General features: G+C 48.2%; 1 protein-coding gene across 19 annotated transcripts in view; it reads right to left on the minus strand.

Annotated features, from left to right (window-relative positions):
- The window catches only part of WWOX (WW domain containing oxidoreductase), a 969,209-nt gene that overhangs the window by 916,671 nt on the left and 29,779 nt on the right, over nt 1-22,759 (minus strand). For 3 of the 19 annotated variants that reach the window (XM_084959522.1, XM_084959523.1, XM_084959525.1), the window contains exon 5: nt 2,103-2,511. The exons of the other annotated variants lie outside the window; for them this stretch is intronic. In XM_084959522.1, coding sequence (XP_084815648.1) covers nt 2,103-2,112 — 10 coding nt within the window. In that variant the 5' untranslated portion in view covers nt 2,113-2,511. The remainder of the gene's footprint in view (nt 1-2,102; nt 2,512-22,759) is intronic. 19 annotated transcript variants of the gene reach the window in all.

Consider the following 22,759-nt stretch of genomic DNA (forward strand, 5'->3'; position numbering starts at 1 on the left):
TGAGCAGGAGATACGGAAACAAGTCCATGTTTTGTTATTAAGAAAAAGAGAAGTCAAAGTCAGAGGAGCACGCATGTCTGACCCACGGGTGAAACAAAAAGGGGGGATGTATGTGCTTAAACACGCACTAACACTAATTATTTCACCCAAAAAAGCTATTACTGGTCAGGGGCAGCAAAGACTTCTTTCGCATTTCCTAACATCTGTGCTTTTTCCATGTTGAACACATTTGTGTGTATGCCCATTAGGGCAAGAAATGAAAAATAAAAAAACTGAATGGCACCTAGTTGATGATGAATCAGTTTCCATTATAAATGGAAAAAATTCCTTCCTTCCCAAGCCTTTGTAAGATTTAATACAGAGAAATCAAGGCAAGTGAGGAAGGAAAAAGGAAAACCTTTTCCAATTCCAAAGGCTACCTTTTTCGGAGCATCCTCATTTTTCAGAGAAGACTGAAGACAGAAGGTCAAGAGGAAGCCCTGGAGGGCGCGGGCTATTAGTATGCGCCGGGCACCATGCCAGGGGCTGTATCATCTAATCAGAGGGCACAAGTCTCAAAAACCCTATGAAGGATCACTGTCATCACCTCGTAAGAGAAAACCCGCAGTCCCACAGTTAAGGGACTCCTAAGATCAGAAGGCAAAAGCAGAGAGGGACCCTCCATTGGCACGGCCTGAGCTCAACGAGCGGACTGCCCAACACCCACACTGGCCATGTGAGTTAAAGGCACAAACTAGGAGCTCCCTGAAGGCAGGAACACCCGACTTGGAACACTGCTCACCAACGCAGCTGTCTGCTAACTACGTCTATTAAAAATATTCTCTGCGGCTGGAGTGGCTGGAGTTGCTGTCGGGGCTCAGCGGAAGTGAATCTGACTAGCATCCATGAGGACGCAGGTTCGAGCCCTGGCCTCGCTGAGTGGATTAAGGATCCAGTGTTGCTGTGAGCTGTGGTGCAGGTCACAGATACAGCTGGGATCTGACGTGGCTGTGGCTGTGATGTAGGCCAGTGGCTACAGCTCCGATTCGACCCCTAGCCTGGGAACCTCCATATGCCACGGGTGTGACCCTAAAACAGCAAAAAAAAAAAAAAAAAAAAAGCCTCTCTATGGCTATCTTGAGGTATGTTTACAGTTGTAGCATTTGCACAAGGTGAGCTGACTTAAGCCACTGTCCTTCTGAAAGAGACAGAAACGGTCCACACGTCCCAGGCCTCAGTGTCAACAGCTACCAATGCTTAATTCTTTCCTGTGTCGTCATGCCGAGGCAGGGACTTGAGGCCTCGTCAGCTACTTTATTCCAGAAACGCACTTACTTTACAGAATCTGTCCCCAACTGTGAGGCCTTCTCAAACTATCTTCTCTCTTATTTAATATTTCATCACGCGGCTCAGAATTAACACCGTCCTTTGCCTTCACAAACATTTCTCAGGGTAAAAGGCCTAAGAGAAAAACCAAGCCGAGGAAGTACAGCTTCTCTCCACGTTGTCCAAGGCCAGCGACTTGAAAGCATGGACTTAACGGAACCCTGACTCCATTCTTTCCACCAGGGGGTCCTCTGACGGGGGCGGCGTAGCACCCCAGCCGCTCCCATCGGGTACGCTCAAATTTGTTCTGTAATTTCTGAACGGCTTCAGTGCCAAACTTGAGAGGACTCTCCTTACTAAAATCAGAGATAAGACACCGTATAAAGGAAGTAATGCCACCCTCGACGTTTCCCCAACGTCCGTGGCACTCGTACAAACTTGGCCCAGATCCTCAGGAAGAAAAAGAAAAACAGGATGAAAGAGAAGAGGCTGAAACAAAGGCTTCCTCGGAAAAAATTGTTTCTACCTCTAGCTTATTGGGCATAGAGACCACTCTGTATTTTAGCGCCTCTCAACAAGACAAAGCTGCTTTCCTCTGCTGCTATTACCATGGGAGACAACAGCCCAGCTCCGGAATTCCCAGCCCAGCAGATGCCGCTCGGCCCCTGCTTATGGTTTTCGGAAGGATAGCCTTTTTCTGCAACTAACAAGTCTCCCTCTCTGTCCCCCTCTCTCCCTCCCTCCCACACACACACACACACACACACACACGCACATGCACGCACTTGTGGTATCACCTTTTACCATTGCGCATTCACAGCGCTGTCTACTAAGAAAACCAAGTGTTTCTCCGTGGTCAGGAGTGCAAAGAGTCCCGCTCAAGTTTGGCCGTCTTCACGTTGATGGATGCACTGACAGCCACTTCAGGCGGGGACGAGACGCCAGCTCTGCCTTGGCGAGCTCGCGGTGTGCTGTGTTAGGTTACCCCGCGGTTCGTTGTTTGCACAGCTGGGCCGGGATTTCCTTTCGAGAGGCGGCCGCCGCGACCCCGCCTCTGCTCCAGACGAGGTTCTTCATGATTTGGGGCCAACAGGGCGGCCACAGAGGTTCTGCACCCACACTTGTCCGAAGAGAGCCCCCTTTCTCTGACTTTCTTCACGACCAAAGCGGCCACGATCGGCCCCTCCGCCAACATATTTTCCACTCCTGTCAATTAAGAAGCGGTCAGGATAGAACTGATCAAGAGGGGGAAAAAAAAGAAACAAAAAAGCCTCTATTCCACTGAGCGCTTCCAGAAATGAAAAGCCTGTTCCATCCTACACCTTCAATGGGGCAATGTAACGACTTTTCTAATTCAAGCCCTTTAAAAAAAAAAACAAAACAAAACAAAAACTTATCGACCTTGACTCTCACCTTTAAAAAAAAAACAAAAAACAAAACAGTGGTATATGACTTCACTTCTTTTTTTTTTTTTTTAAACTTCTTTATTTATTCGTTTACTTATTTTGACCAAGTCCACAGCACGTGGAAGTGCTCGGGCCAGGGATCAAACCCGCACTGCAACAGCAACCCAGGCCACAGCAGTGACAATGCCAGATCTTTAACCCAATGAGCCATCAGGGAACAAACATGACTTTACTTCTTGAAAAGAGTAAATTCTTTATGTTCCCAAAGTCATCAGGAGGTGCTCAAAACACCATGCTGGGAAAATTCAGCACGTCGCTGAGAATCACTTTTAAAGGGTCCAGACTGACTGTTCATTTTGCATCACTCTTACATTTTAAAGACGCAACTGCTCAAAGCCAGATGCACAGGGAGAAAGTTCGACCAAGTGCGCTCCCTGGGTCCCCCCTCACCTGTCCTAAAATCAGGGATTCCTATGGAAACAAAATCGATCATCAGACATTGACAGAGGCTGGCAAAGAAGTAGTAACTACTGGAGTTCCCGCTGTGGCGCCGTGGGTTAAGAGGCCAGCATTGCAGCAGCTGTGACACAGGTTGGATCCCATCCTTGGGCTGGGAACTTCTACGTGCCCCAAGTGTGGCCGGAAAGAAAAAAAGCGGTAACTACTAAGATGAAAGACACAATGAGGAGACAAAATGTGCAGCACTTTAATGCAAGATGAGTTCAATGCAAAAACATCAAACTGATGGGCAGCCCTAACCTTGCAGTCATTTAAGTACATAATCTCTATAACCAGACCCTCTCCCATGACCTCTTTAATACAATCACTTTTAACTTTTATAAACTGTAACAGTGCCTTGCTTAGCTGTGTTTCTGTTTTGTTTTTTTTTAATTTTTTTTTTTTTTAGGGCCTCACCCACGGCATATGGAAGTTCCTAGGCTAGGAGTCAAATCAGAGCGGCAGCTACCAGCCTACGCCACAGTAACACTGAATCCAAGAAGCATCTGTAACCCATGCGGCAGCTTGCAGCAATGCCAGATCCTCAACCCACTGAGCGAGGCCAGGGATCAAGCCCGCATCCTCACAGAGACAACGTCAGGTGCTTAACCTGCTGAGCTACGATGGAAACTCCCTTGCTTTGTTTTGTTTTGAAACACAAATGCTGATATCATGTCACCTTGAATAGTCAGATGGTCCACAACTGTCCTGAGTGGAAGGTACAGCAACCCTCAGAAGAGGAAATCAAACTCATTTCGTTCACAAGCCGAGATGCCCAGAACAATACACCAAGAACCATTACGGTGCGAGGCTCACCTTGCTGATACAACACACTCAGGGATCTCGGTGCCTGGGTCCCCAGGGACATAAAAGTTGTAAAACAAACTCCCCATCACCTTTCGAGCTGTCTAAGAGGATCTGCCTCAACAGAACCAGACTTGTTGGAAGGGAAGAGGGGAAGGAGTCTTTCACGCTCAGGTTGGTAACCTTTTCTTCCAGTCACCATGACAACGGACCGTTAAACACACCAGCTCTGAAACCTGTACCTCTCAGGAAACGTGCAGCCTACCCATCAGCCGTCATCAGGCACCTTCTTGGCATGAACGGCTGAGCTGTCCAGGGTGCCCTCCAGCGCAGGCTGGCTCTGCCCAGCTCCCAGGGACTCTGCCAGCTAGAGATGCACGTTTGGCTCCCCTCAAGCCTTTGGGCCAAGAGGGTCATGGCTGGAGTCCCCACACAGCAAATACTATGATGAGGAATCAGGCTGCACTTCAATTCTGGGAGGAGGGGGCGCTCTCAGAGCTGGTGAAGGCATCAGGCCCTAAATAAGATCCGAGCTTGCACAGAGCTTCCATTCAAACTGCACGCCTGGAGTGCTCCCAGCTCCCAGCAGCGGGAGCCCAAGCAGTTGGGGAGAAGCCACAGAAGATTCCAATGGGGATTTTCCTCCCATATCAGAGAGCTTGACAAAGCATGCTCAGCTCCATTTTTATTTGGCTCAAATGCGCAGCCTGACCCTCAAGTATATAACATTTTAGAGGCTCTAGAAGTCAAAGTGGATGAGCTTTTCTTCAGTGCTTTGACACAGATATATAACAAGAAATAAACTTGCAATCAAAGAATTTCTTAGAGGGAAAACAGCAGGAGCTGTACTGGTGGTTTTAGACCGAAGTATATACCTTTAAAATTCCGGTGTGGAGCCCTGACCCCTGATGTGACTGTGTTAGGAGAGAGAGCCTTTAAGGAGGTGCTCAAGGTGACACAAGGTCACAAGGGTGGGGCCCTAATCTAACAGGACTTATGTCCTTAAGAAGATGAGAGACACCAGGGGAGTTCCCAATGTGGCTCAGTGGTAACAAAACCAACTAGTATCCGTGAGGACACAGCTTCAATCCCTGGTCTCGCTCAGTGGGTTAAGGATCCGGCGTTGCTGTGAGCTGAGGTATAGGTCACAGAGACGGCTTGGATCTGGCGTGGCTGTGGCGTAGGTCGGCAACTATAGCTCTGATTTGACCCCTAGCCTGGGAATATCCATATACCGCGGGTGTGGCCCTCAAAAGACAGAGAGAGAGAGACAGAGAGAGAGACGGCAGGGCTGTGAGCACACGGAGAAAGGACCACGTGAGGACACAGCATCCGCAAGGCAAAGAGGGGCCTCAGGAGAAACCAGCGCTGCCCACCCCTTGATCTTAGACTCCCAGGCTCCACCACCGTGAAAACTAAGTTTCTGTTTGAGCTGCCCAGCCCGTGGTAGTTCACTATAGCAACTGAGCAGAATAATATACTGGTGTGCACTTGGAACAGATCAGCTTGGTCTAAAAGGAGAAAAGGGAAGGTCCCCATGGCTTCCTGACCCACCCACTAGGAAGCAAGCTCCAGGTGGTCACGCCATCACTGCTCAGGCAGTACCTGAGGGGAGAAGAGCAGAATTCTGTCAGAAATCTCATCTCGCCTTGGAGTTTCTCTTAAGAAAACTGAAGAAAAAAAGAGAGAGCTAGTTCCTTGCTGCTCAAAGAGCAGTACCTGCACCAGTACCAGCAGCATCACCTGGGAACTTGTTAGGTCAATTCTCGGCCCACTCCAGACCTGAATCAGAGACTCTGGGGGCCGGGCTCAGCACCCCCCGTCTAATAAGCCTCCGGGGACTCAGTGTTTGCTCAAGATGAAGATCCTCTGGTCTTATTAATGCCCAGGGCTGACCTCCTCCAACTCACACACACTGTCTGGCACTTGACACGTACACACTACTACACCTGCCCCATGCGGCCCTCAACACCGTGGCATGCAATCCTGTCATCCTGTTACACAGGTAAGGAAAATGAGACGTGGACAAGGTGAGGTCAAACAGTGCACTCCAAGGTGAAGACTGGCCTCCGGGACCACATGCCTCTAAACCCCTTGCTGCTTCCCCCTTGGTGACATCAGTCATCTTCTCTGGAGGCTGGCCCCCCCCATCCGCCACACCACTTCCTGGCACCATCTTGCAAGGGCTGCTCTTTGCAGTCAGACAGATGTGAGTCAGAATCCTGCCTCTGCCACTTTCTGGTAACCTCTGATCCTTGAGAAGGATGTTGAATACTCTGGGGGTCAACAGTGTCTCCTACCTTAAAATTCTTACTACGAAGTTCTAAGCCTCCTCATGAGACCTAAGGAGGTAGGGTCTTTGCAGAGGCAATCAGTTTAAAGTGAGGTCGTTGTGTGAGCACTAATACAATATGATGGTGTCCTCATAAAAAGGACAGATGTGGACTCAGCAAGTAAAGAGAGAGAATGCCATGTGAACATCAAGACAGGCGTCTGCCAGCCAAGCACGGACGCCTGGATCCGACCCCTCCCTCATGGCACTCAGAAGGAACCAACTCTGCCAACAACTGGACCTCAGACCTCCCGCTTCCAGAAATGTGAAACGATCCATCTCTACTGTTTAAGGGACCCAGTCTGCAGTACTGTTACAGCAGCACAGGAAACTAATACACGTAACTCCTACGAACCTCAGTGTCCTCAACTGTAAAGGGGAATCTTAAGAAGATGTATTCTGACAGAGCTGTTAGGAAAATCAAATAAAGTAACTATGCAGAGTCCTTGGCAAGTGGCAAGTTTTCGATACATTAAGCTTTTTATTAAAACAACATTAGCCAAAATGCTCTCCACGTGATTCGCATCTCAAATTCTCCTACAGCAATCTACCAATCTGCGCAGGAGACTAAGAATAAACGACCCTGAGCTTGTCCAGTACCTGAGCTATTCAACAACTAATCACTGGTGCCCAGACATTAAGTCGTTAAAGCTCTATATGATAAACATCCACGTGCAATACGGAAATGAAAAGCAACATGAAAATCAGTGGTTACTAGGGCCAAGAGGCAAGAGGACACGTTCTTTGGATATAAATGTTCTACACTTTCGTTGGAGTGGTAGTTGAACTGGTTGTACACATTTGCCAAAAGTCATCAATGTGTACAATTAAAATACATGAGTTGTATTTCATGTAACTTATACCTCAAAAAAAGTGGAATTTGTTTTAAAAAAGAGGGAGTAGTTCTCTTGTGGTGCAGTGGGCTAAGGATCCAGTGTAGTCACTGAGTGGCTAGGGTAGCTGCTGTGGTGCAATTTCAAACTCCTGGTCCAGGAACTTTCCTATGCTGCAGCAACAGCCAAAAAATAGGGGGGAAACATCTTTTAAATAAAAATGAAAAAGAAGGAATGTGAACCTATTTTTTTTTTCAAGGCCTCACTGGCAGCATATGGAAGTTCCCAGGCTAGGGGAGTCAAATTGGAGCTATAGCTGCTGGCCTACACCACAGCAACACCAGATCTGAGCCGTGTCTGCAACCTATGCTGCAGCTTGGGGCAATGCTGGATCCTTAACCCAATGAGTGAGGCCAGAGATCGAACCCTCAGCCTCAGAGACATTATGCTGGGTTCTTAACCTGGTAAGCCACAATAGGATCTCCAATGTGTACCCACTTTAAGGAAGAAGAAAAATCTGATCTGCGAGGAATGTGAAGTAATCTGCTTTCTACTTGAGCATTTAAACGTTAATTCTGAGCTTCCTGGCAACCTCTATAAAGAATGGAAGTAGAATACATTGCCCTCTTTATTACATGAAAAACAACATACCAATTCTTTACTAGAGATGAACTTTGTTTTTTTAACAACTGTGAAATTTTATCAAAGGAATCCCATTATGAGAGACATGTGTTAAAAGAATAAACAGGGTTTGGCAAACTTTTTCTGTAAAGGCCCAGATAGTAAGTATTTGGGGCCTTGCAGGTCTCTGCAACTGCTGCCTTAAACATCAAAGTGACCTCAAACAATAAGTAAATGAGTGCATGTCGCTGTGTCCCATTAAAACTTTACATATAAACACAGGTGGGGGGGGGGGGGGGCTGGGTTTGGCCCATGCACCATAGTTTACAGAGCCCAGGAACAGATAAGGCACTTTTGACATTCAGTTCCAAGCTGGCCTGAAGCCACACAAGAACAAAGCATGGGAGGACATGCAGGTGAACTTGACCCGTAGATTTTCTATGAAAGAAAATGTTCATAGTCACAACAGCCAAGAACCCACGTGGATAACAACCACGGACAACAATTTTAGACAGTTGATGGGACTCTATAAAAGCATCTATATAAAGAGAACCTCATTTAAACAAATGTAAAACAAATTTTTAAAGTATTCAATTTGCATCAAAATCTTACTGCACCGTTTGTTTCACCCCCCCCCCCGAAATTTCGTTCAACTCAGTATAACTGCATCGGCTTTCCATTGCAAAGCTGGATGTTTAACTATAAACTACATCCTGCCTCTCCCTTTGTGTGTAAAATTGACAAATGTGTTGTTTTTGGATTCCAGAATTCTGGCGGAAGCCAACCTAAATGAATTAAGATGACTAATGTGTTGATTCTGTTTCCAATCCAACAAAATGTTAATGTAGGAACCCATGTCATATGATGCTCTGTGTTTTAGTTCAAATTTAACATCAAATATTGAATAAGGCAGTTTCTAAGTAAATTACTAAACTAAAAATACTCCTTCGGCGTAGCAAGAACTCCATCTTGTTTAAATAAATGAAAATTTGAACATCTTTGCTCAGATCAGCCTAAATAAGAAATTAGCAAAAAGCAAACTTCCCTTGCAGTCAACAAGTATTGATTTCATCCTTCCAGGCAAAATGGCACAATATTGTCTATCAAGGAAAAAGATTCACTGAAAACGATTCTCCCATCATCGTGACGTCAAGCAACGTCCTACACACAACGAACACTTGGACCAAGTGATGTTTTTTTGGGGCGGCAGCTAATGAATCACGTTCAAGGTGAATGACCACCAAGACACCATCAATACAGCTGGGGACCCAAGTGTCTTTGAACATCCAGCTACTACAGGGTGTCTGGCACTCCTCGTCCTTTTGTAGCCTGATGACGTTTTTACAAAGGTTTTCTTTGCATTTACTTAACATTTGCCTGAGAACTTCCTGTGGCTCTAACACACTGCTACAGGGTTTTAAGTAAACTAACATTAGTTTTTCATCACATAATATTTGAGTAATTTCTATTTCCACAGAGGCCGTAACTGTGACACTTTTCAAAGCTGTTGGAAGTGTTGCAAAGCCTGAATTCAGTTCCACCAACACCGACCATGTACCATCCGTGGACAGGACACTAAGTGTCAGGCCTTGGATGCTCAGCTAATTCTAATATCAAATCTTTCCAGTTTTCTTAAATCACTTACACTGACTGACCACCAAGAGACGAATTTTAATAATTACCTTCAGTGTGCAAATCAAGTCTATGAAGAGATTATAAAAAGAAGGAAATCAATAATGGGGGAGTGTTTCAAAAAAAAAAAAAGAATTTTAAATTTTTATGAGGAAGAATTTAGAAATCCAGGGTCTAGAAATGGAAGCTACATAGAATATATGTATTTTGCCCCTAGGTTTTAGATTCAACTATGACAGGCTGTCAGTAACTGAATTTTTTTTTTTTCATTACCTGCCAGTTATTTAGGAAATTTCTATTGTTTAGCAAAGGGTAATTCTGAAATCAATAATACTTTATTAATTGCATGCTGATGCATTTCTATCAGCAAAACCACCATTATAGTAAGAAGATAACATAAACCTCCCAGGCATATTTTTCTAATTCGATTCAATTCAATGATTTTTGTTTTTAAGAATAAAAGCACTCTTAAAGCAAATATGTATATTTAACTGCTACTAATGATTATAATTTCTGAACACTATCAGGATTCCTTAATTTAGGTTCCATGGACTGAACTTAGTTCCCCCCAAACTCGCACGGAAAATGCCGGGCTCTGAATACATTGATTGTCCTCTGGGGAAAGAGGCCGAAGGCCCCATGATATCCTCAAAGGAGTACCGGGCACAAACAAAAAAGGTTAGATCCCAGTGCCTGGGAGAACGGGGGTGTGTGTTTCAGCAGAAAGCTGTGAAAACATTTTGCTTGTTCCTCTGTAAGACAAACAGAAAAGTCAAGCCGTGTGTACCCAATGAAACAGACGGACTCTCAGAGCAAGTCCTCCATGCAACCCAACCATCCTGGAGCCAGAAGGGAACCCGAACCCTTATGAGCCCCAAGCTGAGCCCAGCACTTCCATCGCCTCTGCAGCGTGGCCAGTAAGCAGCCGGTCGGCCTCACTTCCACACCCTCGTGACGGGGAACTGACTGGCTCAAGGCAGCCCACTCTGCTTGCAGAAAAGAGGCAACTCCCCAATTCTGACAGCCATCCCCCGAAAGAGAAGAAAAGGCCACAGCAGTGCGAAGGCTGGATTCCCTGCTGTATCCCTGGGTCCTAGAAGGGGGCCAGCCCATCAGGCCTCACTAAGTGCTTGTTAAAAGACTGCTGTGCGTCTGGTAGCATCAGTGGTGCCACGTTAGCACCTCTTTCACAGCACAGTTCTCAGGGTTCAATACTGTCACTCTGAGGAAAAAAAAAAAAGTCCTAAACCCCACAACCTCAGAAAGTGACTTTATCCAAAAGCAGGCTGTTTGTTGGCAGAGGTAATCACGCCAAAATTGGATCATTCGTCTGGGCTCCAATCCAATCTGACGGGGGTCCCTTTAAAAAGAAGCCATTCAGGGGAGCTCCCCTTGTGGCTCAGCGGTAACGAACCCAACTAGCATCTATGAGGACACGGGTTCGATCCCTGGCTTCGCTCAGTGGGTTAAGGGCTCCTAGGACAGGATGCAGTGACTTTTCCAGCTCTTAGCTCATCCGTGTCCTGTCCAGAAGTGAACAAAATATTCTAGGTGCGGTCTGATCACTGGCACTGTTTATCTTTCCAAAAAAAAAAAAAAAAAAAAAAAAACATGAAAGTCTCAGCCAACCAAAGGTTATGAACAGGTTATCTGCCTGAGAGGTTTTATTGCTGTACATGCGAAGGGCTGCAAGAAACGCTGCCTGGTAGAAACTTCTTGGAGCAGCCGAAGATGACGATGGGGAAGGGCCGCCTTTCACTGAGAGAGGGGAGCGCCCCGCTAAGCGCGGCAGTCCTGCCTCCCCTCCCCACCCCCACAGTGCGGAGCACGTGGTCTCTGCAAGCCTGACCAAGGGCCACGGCAGTGGGGTGACTGCTAGCGAAGGCAGGCAGATGCCAGCTGACCACTCAGGGCCAGCGTCCCCAGATGCGTTTTACTATCACAGAGGAGGAAGATATCAGCCACTTTTTTCAAATACTCCAGGATCCATACTCCCAGGAGATACGGATCCTGGGAGTTCCCACTGAGGGACAGTGATTTAAGCATCTGACTGCAGCAGCTCAGGTCACTGCAAAGGCATGGGTGCAATCCCAGGCCTGTCGCAGTGGTGGTTTAAAGGATCCTCATTGCCACACATGTGGCGCAGGTCACAGCTGCGGCTTGGATTCAGTCCCTGGGCCAGGAACTTCCATAGGGTGTGGGTGCAGCCATTAAGAAAAATAAATTTAAAAAGGGGGGAGGAGTTCCCATCAGTGGCTCAGTGGTTAATGAACCCGACTAGTATCCATGAGGACACAGGTTCAATCCTTGGCCTCGCTCAGTGGGTTAAGGATCTAACACTGCCGTGAGCTGTGGTGTAGGTCACGGACACGGTTTGGATCTAGCATTACTGTGGCTGTGGTGTAGGTTGGCGGCTGTAGCTCCAATTCAACCCCTAGCCTGTGAACCTCCATATGCAGTGGGTACAGGCCCCAAAAGACAAAAAAAAAAGGGGGGGAGGGGGGCGAGATAGAGATCTCTACATCTTCATTTCTTCGAAAACTTCAATTAAACCCAGAGACACTTACTCTCCCCCCCCCCACTTTTCCTTGTTCTCTTGTGACCTCAATAGGAAACCCAACGGCCAAAAGGAACTGTTCTGGGCCCCACGAAGAGTAGGGACCAGATCCAAGGGACCCTCCTTGCCGCTTCAGTGTTCCCACGCTGACTCTGAGCCAAGCCTATCACACACATCCTAATAACTGCTCCACTGAGTTCTTACGAAGCATTATAAAAATTGGCAAGTACAGTGGCATGGTGCTTAATATGAGAAGTGAACTTAATAAAGTTCAAGAGAAATGCCCGGTCAAAGACAGAGTAACTGAAAGGCATCCAGCGCTGTCGGCAAAGCCAGGCTGGCCCCACAGTAGCATGGGGGTGGGGCGCTGCCGGGTATCCCGCAGTCCTACAGGGAGCATCCCCATCCGCTTTCCTGGAGATGCTGGAGCCAGTCAGACCACCTCTCGGACAACTCTCGTCATTTCGGCCACTGGGAGAGCTGACCTGTCCCCAAGGAACACCCCCCCCCATGTTTCCCTAGAGTCAGGCGCCCCTCCCTTGAGTGACGGCTCTGGGTGGCTTGGCCCTCTTGCCTTCCTCTCGTGTCTGCCGTTGGGGATGCTCACGTGCCTCGGGAAAGACCGAGGCTTAACCAGACGGAGGCGGGAAGAGAGGCCTGCTTTACTCCCTCTGTTCTGGTTAAGTGTGGACACTGTTCAAGCGGGGCGTAAAGAGCACCGGCTTTGCAGAAATCCCTGCTGCTCCCCACTGGCAGTCGCGTCCGCTCTCAAAGGGCAGTCGCACTCAATGGGCAAATGTTTACTCAACTCCCAAAGTGGGGCAGAGGCTGTGGTAGGTAACGCCACGGCCCTCAGCAGGTCGTCCACCACTGAAAACTCCAGCAATCTTTCCTTCCCTGTGTCACACAAGATACGCCTTAAACCAACTCTTTTCCACCCCTTAAAAAAAAAATCTGTGTTGGCATTCCTATGAGTAAGTGCCCATGATAAAAGTTAAGAAGACAAACTTGAAACTCACTGCTTGTCACAAAATGAAATACAAGGAAACTCGTGGTGAGCACGACACAGTGACAGACACCACGCTGGGGGCCCTCACTTCTAACTCGAGTCTCCCAAAGCTCTGAGGATGGTGTCACAGTGCCTACCTCACAGACGGGGAGACTGAGACGCAGGGGTTAAGAACAGGGTACAGAGGCCTAGAGCTAGCAAGCTGGAAAGCACAGACGTGTGTGTGTTTAAGTGTGTCTAATTTCCCAGCAAAGGGTGCGGGCTCCCAAGGCAGGGTGTGCCAGGAGCAGGCACCCAGGTGTGCTGGGGTCTTCCTGCCCCAGGGCGTGTTGGCTTTAACCAGCTCTCCCATTCCACGCGGGTCTTTCTGGGTGAAGGGATCCCCCCCTGTGTTAACATCCGCATGGACGCCTGCCCCTGTCAGTGGAGGCATCTGTGTGATGAAGCCATCGAGGAGTGACAGCAGGGCACACAGCCTGGCCCTCCTCTCCTGGGCCTGCTGTCCTGCCTGCTGCAGGGGCGGAGGCTCTGGCCGCTGGGGTGGTCTGGCGGGAGCCGGCAGCGACCTGTCCCCCCATCTAATTCCAGGGCTCAGCACCAGAAAGCTCAGCACCTGCTCTCCAACGTCAGCTCAACCAGTCACCAGGGGATGGGTCCGCCTTCCGTCAGCCTTCCCGTGCGCCCTCTCTCTCAGTGAGTTCCTCTCTTGGAAAAGGAAAAATGTGTGATTTGCTGGGCCCTTCAAACCCCAACACCTCTTTATGAGCGGCCTCGCCAATCTCAGGTCAGACTTAGACTAGAACACTCTGCGTTCCTCGAGCCACCGTAATTTAAGAGTGTGGCCACACATTTCCAATAGCACAGGATTACGTTCTGCCCTCTAGACCCAAAAGGGTGCACAAGTCACGTGATTAAGGCTCTCGAGAGAGCCAGGTAAGCACCAACGCCAAAGTACACACTCAGGAAACGAGACCCAAAAATGTTCTCACCCCATCCCGGGAGTCCAAGGGGCCTCTTCTGACTGAATCCATACCACAAGAGAATTTTCCTTTTCAATTCTGTGTTAGTCCTTGTTTCACTGTACCACTCTAATTTTTAAGAGGCATAATAGGCAAATCGTGAAATCCCATGCTTTGTAAAAGTTCCATTATAAGAGTAATCACTATTGAACCTTTTAGCCCAGATGTAATTTCTTACATGTTACAACAAGTTTGGCACGCATTGTGAATTTCAGCCAAGGTTGATAAAGTTCAATAACTTGGCTAACCAACCATGTGTACTACTCATTATAGAAGTAATAAATAGATTCATCAAAATGGACATGAAAAAGCCATGAGAAAATCGGTGCCATTTCCAGCCTGCCGCCGTAAAAGCACCTCTTGGACTTTAATATGATTTTATATATCGTTATCACACCTACCCATCATTCCACACCAGGCATATATAAAGCAGTCCTCTACCCCCATCTGCATGCTGAATAAATTCCAGTGACAGAGGTGAATTCTCTCTCCGACAGAGCTCACAAGTTGCGTAAAAGCACACGTGCTTTTGGCACAACACTGTAAATCAACTCGATTAAAAAATATTTTTTTAACGTGTACATGCTTACAAGTTCAACTCCTAAAATAATTCTGATCAAGTAGAAAGGGCATCGGACAGACACGGCTACAAATGTCATCTTCCTTCCTACCATCTTTCTAGGTCAGTTTTAGGGGAAGTGTTTTGTTTTGTTTTTCATCTTTTTCCCCAGTAATACTTCCAGCCTAATTACTCTTTTAGCCCCTTGATCATTGAAAATTTTAGAAGAAAGCCTGATTTCTTCTCATGGATGGAAGAAAGAAGCTCAGAGAAGAGAAGAGAAGAGACACACATGATCAAACATACAAGAGTCGACAGTGCTGGCCTCTTGGTTCTGAATGTGATTAACAAAATTTCCTCTACTGGGGTGAGAAAACCTTATCGAACGCCGCCTTGAAAACCCAAGTTCTCCCTGCTGCACCTATTTCTTGCGCTTCTAAGAGGAAACTCAAAGACAATTTCAGAGGTGCATCTTCAAGGAAGCGGAGGCCTGCCACGCTCAGTCCTCCCAGACATCTGGTCAACCACCGTGGCACTGGCCAGCGTCGTGTTCGGAACTGGACAAGTCCAGCTGCACATTTCAAAGCTGTTCTGTACTTGCCAGTGCTCTGCGGGGAAAACAACAACTCCTGAGTCACTGTACCGCCAACTCCAGGAGGTGAGCCGGACACCAGAGTCTGCACCCTCTATTTCTCAGCAAGGTCATGACATCATCCATGAGAATGGCAGAGCAGTGTGTGTCTACACTGCAAGCCCTCCACCCCCACCCCAGGCATCAAGATGTTTCATTGCGCAGGCAACACCTCTCCCCTGTCTGTGCATCGCTTCTGCCCTCTGCCATCTCACTGTGCCATTAGCACCATATGCCAAAGCTGCCTCTTGCTGCAGTTTAATGTTTTCTTCTGGATTTTCTCTCTTATATACATCTACACAGTGGGATCGCTGTGTGACAATATTATAAATATCCTCCTGGTTCCTTTCACATCTACCATGGAGGAAAAAAAAAAAAAAAAAAAAAAACAGAACTGAGCTTTCTAAAGCCAAAGGTATGCTCCTCACAACAAGAAAGACAGTCCCTGCTACTAATGACAAACGGCACTCAGCCAAGTCATGTGAGTTTTTAACTCAGCCTAAGCAGAGCATACAGTGGTGGAGAGCTTTATTTTCTCAAAGAGTTGGCAACTGCCAAATTCTTTCAAGAGCTTAAATACCATAATGACATATACTGATGCTCGGAAAGATTAAAGTAAAATATGAAGTTAAACAGAGGACAGAGACACGAGACAGAGATGGACTCTGAATCGCAGGAGTAAAAAAAAAGAAACATCTCACACTGATTGTCATAACGGAAAAAAAGGTTAAGGAAACTAAGGAAAGAGCATTTAATGGTCCCCAGAGACACGGGGAACAGGCAAAATTTGGCAGACATCACAAGTATGCCGTGCACAGAAAAGAGTCTTTGCACTGCCCACACTACAGTTTACTGCAAAGCCCAGAATTAAGAATATGGTTCAATTTCTCAACGAACATTTCTGACAGCTATGCGGAAATGCTATCACAAAGAGCAGAGAGATTTCTATCACGAGCTTTACAACAAAGCCATCCTGCGAGCATGACAACCCTGAAACCTTAATACTCACATCCAAGCAAACAGTTTGGTCCACATGAACAATGTCTGGAGTTCCCTTATGGCTCAGAAGGTTAAGGAGCTGGTGTTGTCACTGCTGGGGTGTGGGTTCGATCCCTAGCCCAGGAACCTCTGCGTGCCATAGGTATGGTCAAAAAGTAATAATAAACTTTCAAAAATTTTTAAAAAACATCAACAATGTTTTTAAAGGGAACAGTCAAGGAACATTTAACAAAACACACAGAGCTCCCTGCTACCTGTGCGAGATCCACAAACTCTGTGAGCAGGATGGGAGCATACTACTGGCTGTCAACTTGGAATCGCCTATTTCTCCAGGGACAACGCAGTCAGTTTCTGTTCCCTCCCCAGCTCAGCCCCCTGCGAACACTCCCTCGCTTCTGTAAGCAAGTGGCCCCAGGATTAGCCTCCTATGACATGCAATCTGGAAGCTTCAGGAGTCCAACCTCTGCTTTCAAAGTCATCAGCACTTTTTCTTGAGGAGTTAGTTCAAGACTATTTCACTTTCAGCTACTTCTCTCTGGATGGTTTACACAGAACACAAGATAATTAGAGCTGCATCCTTTGAGAAGTTAAATGACTAGATTACTAACACTTTAAAACGTTAAAGTATTCAATGCTTCAATCCAAACTAGAACAGCTTTATAGTAACTGAAAACAGGACATCTACAAGTCACTCCCTAAAGACCAAGTGTGCCGTCCCACAATTTTAGAAATTCCGGAGTTCCCGTCATGGCACAGTGGTTAACGAATCCGACTAGGAACCATGAGGTTGCGGGTTCTGTCCCTGCCCTTGCTCAGTGGGTTGACGATCCAGCATTGCCGTGAGCTGTGGTGTAGGTCGCAGACACGGCTCAGATCCTGCGTTGCTGTGCCTCTGGCGAAGGCTGGTGGCTCCAGGTCCGATTCGACCCCTAGCCTGGGAACCTCCATATGCCGCGGGAACGGCCCAAAGAAATAGCAAAAAAAAAAAAGAAAGAAATTCTGCAATTCAGCTGATGTTCACAGTTTACCTAATGATAAAAAATCTTTTGCCTGGCATTCGTAGATCCAAATACTTTCCAAAAATGTGACCACTTTCCCCGCTGCCTTGACAGAATATAAAATCCTAAGTTTAGGCAACAATTCCCTGCCTTGTGGTCAAATTCTGCGCTTTGCAGCTGCCACGCCATTTGAGGAGCTGGAGAATGGAACGGAGCAAAGAAGGACTGTGGCAATTACAAAACCTCACTGGTACATGTTGTCGGATTAATAACGGCAATAGCAGAGCTCAGCTACTCCGTCAGCAGCATGAGGAACGGAGGGCTGAGGGCTCCAGGGCTAAGTTAAACCACAGAGCGAAGCACAGAAGCTAGCTACAGGAAAGCCAGCAGAGCCATCAAGAAATGTGTCCACAAAACGAAATGAGTAAGCGTGCCACTCAAATGAACCGCTAACTTTTAGCACATACTATCTGGGCGGTACACAACTGCTTAGACTATAAACACACACAGCAAAAGGCAGAGAAGCAGCTATTTTAAAAAAATCCTAATACAGCTGCCTGCTTACTCCCCCAAGCAGTGGTACTGCGATTACGACCAAGCACGGGCACGTGACCACCGATGCACACACTGCTCTTCAAGTTTACGGCGACTTGACTTTTCACCCACCCGGTGCCTACCCACACGTCCTGCTCTCCTATCTGGTTACTCGGAAGAGGTCTAAGTGGAGACACAGCTTACGAAAAATCACAGACTAGGAATAAGGCTTAAAAAGCATCCGTCAAGAGAGCAAACGCTGTCTTTATTTTACAGGAATCTATTTGGTGGTTCATTTGCAGGTGTCTTCTCAGGAATTCAACGAGAAGGCTTTGGTAGTCCAGAAATACAGAAATGACTAGAAACTCTCCAGAGGTGTACATGCAGACAAGGAAATCTGTGGTTGAAAAAAATTCTATGGTAGAACGCAAATAAATGCAAATGTCCCCTAGGAGCCCAAAGACCGAGCTGCTGATGTGCTGCTGTGAGTCTGTAGCTCCCAAAGGGCAGAAGACCCTGTCTGAGTCCACCCTCAAGACTGGGCACCCAGTTCTCAGTAGTCAATCAGTATTTGCTGATGGCACAAAAGATGGGATTAAGGGTGCGTCCGGGGCTATGAGCCAGCCAGTCACTCTGCCAACACAGCTCTCACGGAAGATGCAAAACCAGGGTTCCAGTCTCGAGAATCCACAAGGGTCAGGCAGCTAATAGGACACAATCAAAGGAAAGAGCCTGGCCTGTCTGCAGGCAAAGAACCTCCATGCAAGTCGGCTTGCTGGGCACTGGGCCCGGTATTGCCGGCTCCTCTGGATTTTTTTGAAAGTCAGAAATCAAGATTACTTTTAAGGAAACTAACCTGATTTTAACATGGTAGCATGTAATCTAAAAGTGAAAAAAACACTAAAGGCCATTTCTGTGCAGACCAAACCAACCATCTGGGGGCCAGATCCAGGCTACAGATCCCAGTTTCTGCCTCGGCCCCCTGGGAAGCTCTACTTTTTTTTTGGCCGCCCCGTGGCATATGGGTTCCAGGCCAGGAATCAAATCCAAGCCAGAATCGTGACCTCTACCACAGCTGCAGCAATGCTGGTTCCTTAACCTACTGCACCAGACCTGGGAGCGAACCCACATCCCTACTGCTGCTGAGACACCGTGGATCCTGTTGCACCACAGTGGGAACTCCTCGGAAGCTCTGCTCTTGACCAAATGGCCAAGGGGAGACAGTTGTGAGAATGTCCCCCTCCCTCCATCACCATCACGTGACCTGACGTCACTCAGCAGCAACGCAGTGAACTCCCAGCAGTCACACACCATCCTGTTTTGGACAAACTCCCACTGGAGGACGTGAGGCATCTCAGCGCTGTTCCCCAACTCAGAACTCCGAGGTACCAGACCAGACTTGTATGGGAAAAAAAATCCCCCCAAAGAACCAGTTAGGTGGGGGGCGGGGGGTGCAGAGGCTTTGATGCTGAAGAGCCCCTGGAGACAATTTCCCACGGTCTGGGGCAGCTGAAGAACGGCCCCCCGAAGGCGCCCGCACGCAGTCTGGGACCTGCGAAGGTCACCTACCCGGCAGGGGGGACTCTGCAGATGTGACGAAGAAAACGCTCTTGAGATGGAGTAATGACCAGTGCTGTATGGGGAGCTCTGTCTACACGAAAGGAGGAGAGGGTGGTGTGGTGGTGGTGCTGGGACAAAGGGCAGTGACACGCCTCCAAGACGGAGGAGGTGGCCATGGGCCGGGCTTTCCGGGGGAGAGGAAACAATTCCCCCCCAAGAGCCCCCGGGAGGAGCTGGCAGTGACAACCTGACTCCCGCCGGCGACGCGGAAGCCAGACCTTCCACCTTCAGAACTGCCCGCTAGGAACCTGGTGGTGTTTTAATATCAAGTGACCGTGGAAGCCACACAGTAACCAAGGCACGTGTGTGCCCCCAGGGAACTACAAGAGTCCCGGGAGATACGCACATGTCCCTGGTCCCCTCAGGTCGGGTCCCTCCCCAGTCAGGGCAATGGGCACTGACAGAGAAGCCCTGATGGCGCCCCGAGGATGGCACCCCTTTGCCAAAAGCCTGACTCGGCTCCGGATGGAGACGTTTCCCCACTCGGGTGTGTTCACAGCGCGCTGGCTCGTCAAACACTCGATCCACTACCTGTCCGCGGACGAGAAGGCAAACTTCCTCTGCTAACAGATGAAGCTGTGATGGCATTTCTTTTCCCACTTTTTTCCCCGGAACACCATCTGGAGCGCAGTGACGATCGCTGGGCCGACAGCAGCTGCTCCAAGGCAGGTGCTGGATGGGGAGGCCGCGGCCGTGCTGCTGGACGACCAGCCACGCAGGACCACGGAAGGCAGCGGGCAGACCGTGCAGCCAAGGACGCCCGAGGCGGTGAGGTTCCCTCCTCTTGGCCACTGGCAGCCGTCACGCCGCCTCTCCTTCTGAAGGAGAGTGATCGTTCTCCCTCTTCTGCCTCGCGGGGTTACTGGGAAAACACTTCCCCAAATCCAGGTGCTGCGGGCCAACCTGCGGACGGCATGTGAGCAGAGAGCGCCGGCTGCCCGCTGCCCGCGTGCGTCTGTATCTGCTTGGCACCTGGAGTGGAGGTGAGGGCCTGAGCGGCTGAAGCGGTGAGACAACCGGAACACGTCCTGTCCCAGAAGCAACCCCATCCGGCCGCTGGAGCCTCCGTGCGACCACAACCTCCAGCACTGACGCCTCCTGGCAATTTCCCTCCCGTTATCCCAGCTTCCTGCGTCTGAACGCCTGGCATCGCGGCCTGGTAACTCTGGATAGAAAAGCATCCGTGAACATCTAGTCATCGCCACCAAATTGAGGGCCCAAGGGCCACAAAGGTACTGATGGCCGGGTTACCTTTCTCAACCCTGGAGCAGACACCTGCTGAGACCTCTCAGGGAGCCAAGATCAAGAGATCCCACCATCTTTTTCTCTCTTCCTCCTCCTCCTTCCTCTGAATCTAAAGCCTCCTCCTGTAGGAGTCTCTCTTCTGCTGTCAGGCGACTTCTCCCCTAACTGTAAGCAACCGCATAATCCTACAGGACTCTTCATTTGCACCTTTTTATCTCATCCTTATGTAAGCGCGGATGACAAAGTACGACTCTTGGTTTTACAAGTGAGGAAAGGAAGGCTCAAGACAACTAAGGGACTAGCCTTAGATCACACAAGTTCATGACCACCTGACACCAGCCAACTCTCTTGCAAACACACCCCAGTGGTCGCCCGTAAAAGCCATCACGGCTTGTGAAGTGTGGAGAAAATCCTACTCACACCCTGCTGTCCTCTGTAGGACCAAATGAATCCAACAACCAAGCCGGACCTTTACGTGTTAAAATACCAAGGCCGGGCTAGAAACCATCACAAGCTCAAGTAAACCAGTGCTCTGATGCCAAACTCCATAATAAAGATGATACCGTGATGTCATGTTTAATAGTTTTCCTTCCTTTCTTCTTCAAGTTTAATAGATCTTTTTCAGTCCTTGATGGCCACAAAAATAACCTTGTCCTTTTTTTTTTTTTTTAACTTTCTTTCACTTGATTCTTTTTTGGATGCTGCTACCATCTGACCTTCAACCAAAAAAAAATATCTCAAATATCTCAAATGTTTCCTTTCCTACCAAAATCGAGTCAATGCCTAAAACAGTTACTTAGAAAGGTTGTTTTAGGACAAACTCACAGATACTACCGCAGCCTTCTGAGGACCCGAGAACCAGGAAGCCTGGAAAACACCAAAGTAATTTTAGGAACCTGGTCACCTCGCCTCCCTGCTGGACGTGACTACAGTTTAGGCACCTGCAGTGTGGAGCAGATGACTTTCAGGGCATCCGGAGTCCCCATCGTCAACGACTTCGCAGAGTAGGGCTAGTGCCCCTGTTTCACGGATGCAGAAGGAGGATTCAGAGGAGGGAACCAAGTGGGCCCAAGTCCCTCAAATGGGACATGCTTAGGCCAGGTTTCAAAACGAGGTCATGACTGCTTCCCAAGCATCTATCCCATCCCTGCACCCCGCTGCCTCTCCAGACAGCAACCCGCCACCTATCGAGCTTCCCTGTCAGCAGAGCTATTTTCAGCAGTGGGATGGTTTCACCACGCGGGAGCCCATCAAAGGCGGTCATGCACAGACAAGCTCTGAAGAGGGGACTCCAGCATGAACGGAAGATCTGGGGGGAGGTCCCTGGTGGTCTAATGGTTAAGGATTCCACAATGTCACTGCTGTGGCGTGGGTTTGATCCCCTGCTGGGAACTTTTGCATGCCACAGGTAATAGCCAAAGAAAAAAAAGAAAAGATCTTTGCAGAGGGGAAATCTGCAAAACCACAAGGACCAAATGTCGCCTTTTATATTCTCTTTTGAGACTCAACCTCCATTGCAAGCTGGCCAACTGAGTTTTCTGGGTGCTCTCTCCTTCAAAGTGGGGGTCAAGTAGCAGTGCCCATGATTCGAGTTACAGCTGGAGAGAAAGATACTACACATCTTAGAAGTTTTTAGTGCAAACAGGGGAGGGAAGCCAACTTCCTTCTTGTGAAGTGCCTCTTGATCAGAGACTGAATGTGTACTTAAAGCAACAGACGCTTTGAGATAAATTAACTTCTAAGAGAAAGGGACATTTTGAAAATTAAATTATGCTACATGAATCAAGCAATCAATTAGCAATCAATACATATCCAATAGCTACGCATTTAAGATGGAAAGGCAGTTCATAAAAGGGTAAAGACAAATGACTGCACGGAGGAAGAGCCGATCAGTCTAATAATCAGAGACATGCAAATTTCAATGATATTGCTGAAAAAGTGCTAAATGCCAAGATGGGCACGGATGCAGGGCAAAGGGGAGCTTAAGCCGGGACAAGCTTCCGGGGGCGTGGTTCAACAGAACACATCAAGATTTTAAGGTCAGGAAACAAATCCCCCGATGCAGCGATTCCAGTTCCAGAACGTGACACTACAGAATAGGCAAGGATGGGTACAAACACGCAATTACAAAATGCTCACCTCCGTCCCTCAGCTATC

The sequence above is a fragment of the Sus scrofa genome, chromosome 6, assembly GCF_054392235.1.
Source record: "Sus scrofa isolate SSC_HxYL_T2T_F1_AM1 chromosome 6, Sscrofa_HxYL_maternal_Yorkshire_Landrace_v2.0, whole genome shotgun sequence".
NCBI classification, from domain to species: Eukaryota; Metazoa; Chordata; class Mammalia; order Artiodactyla; family Suidae; genus Sus; species Sus scrofa.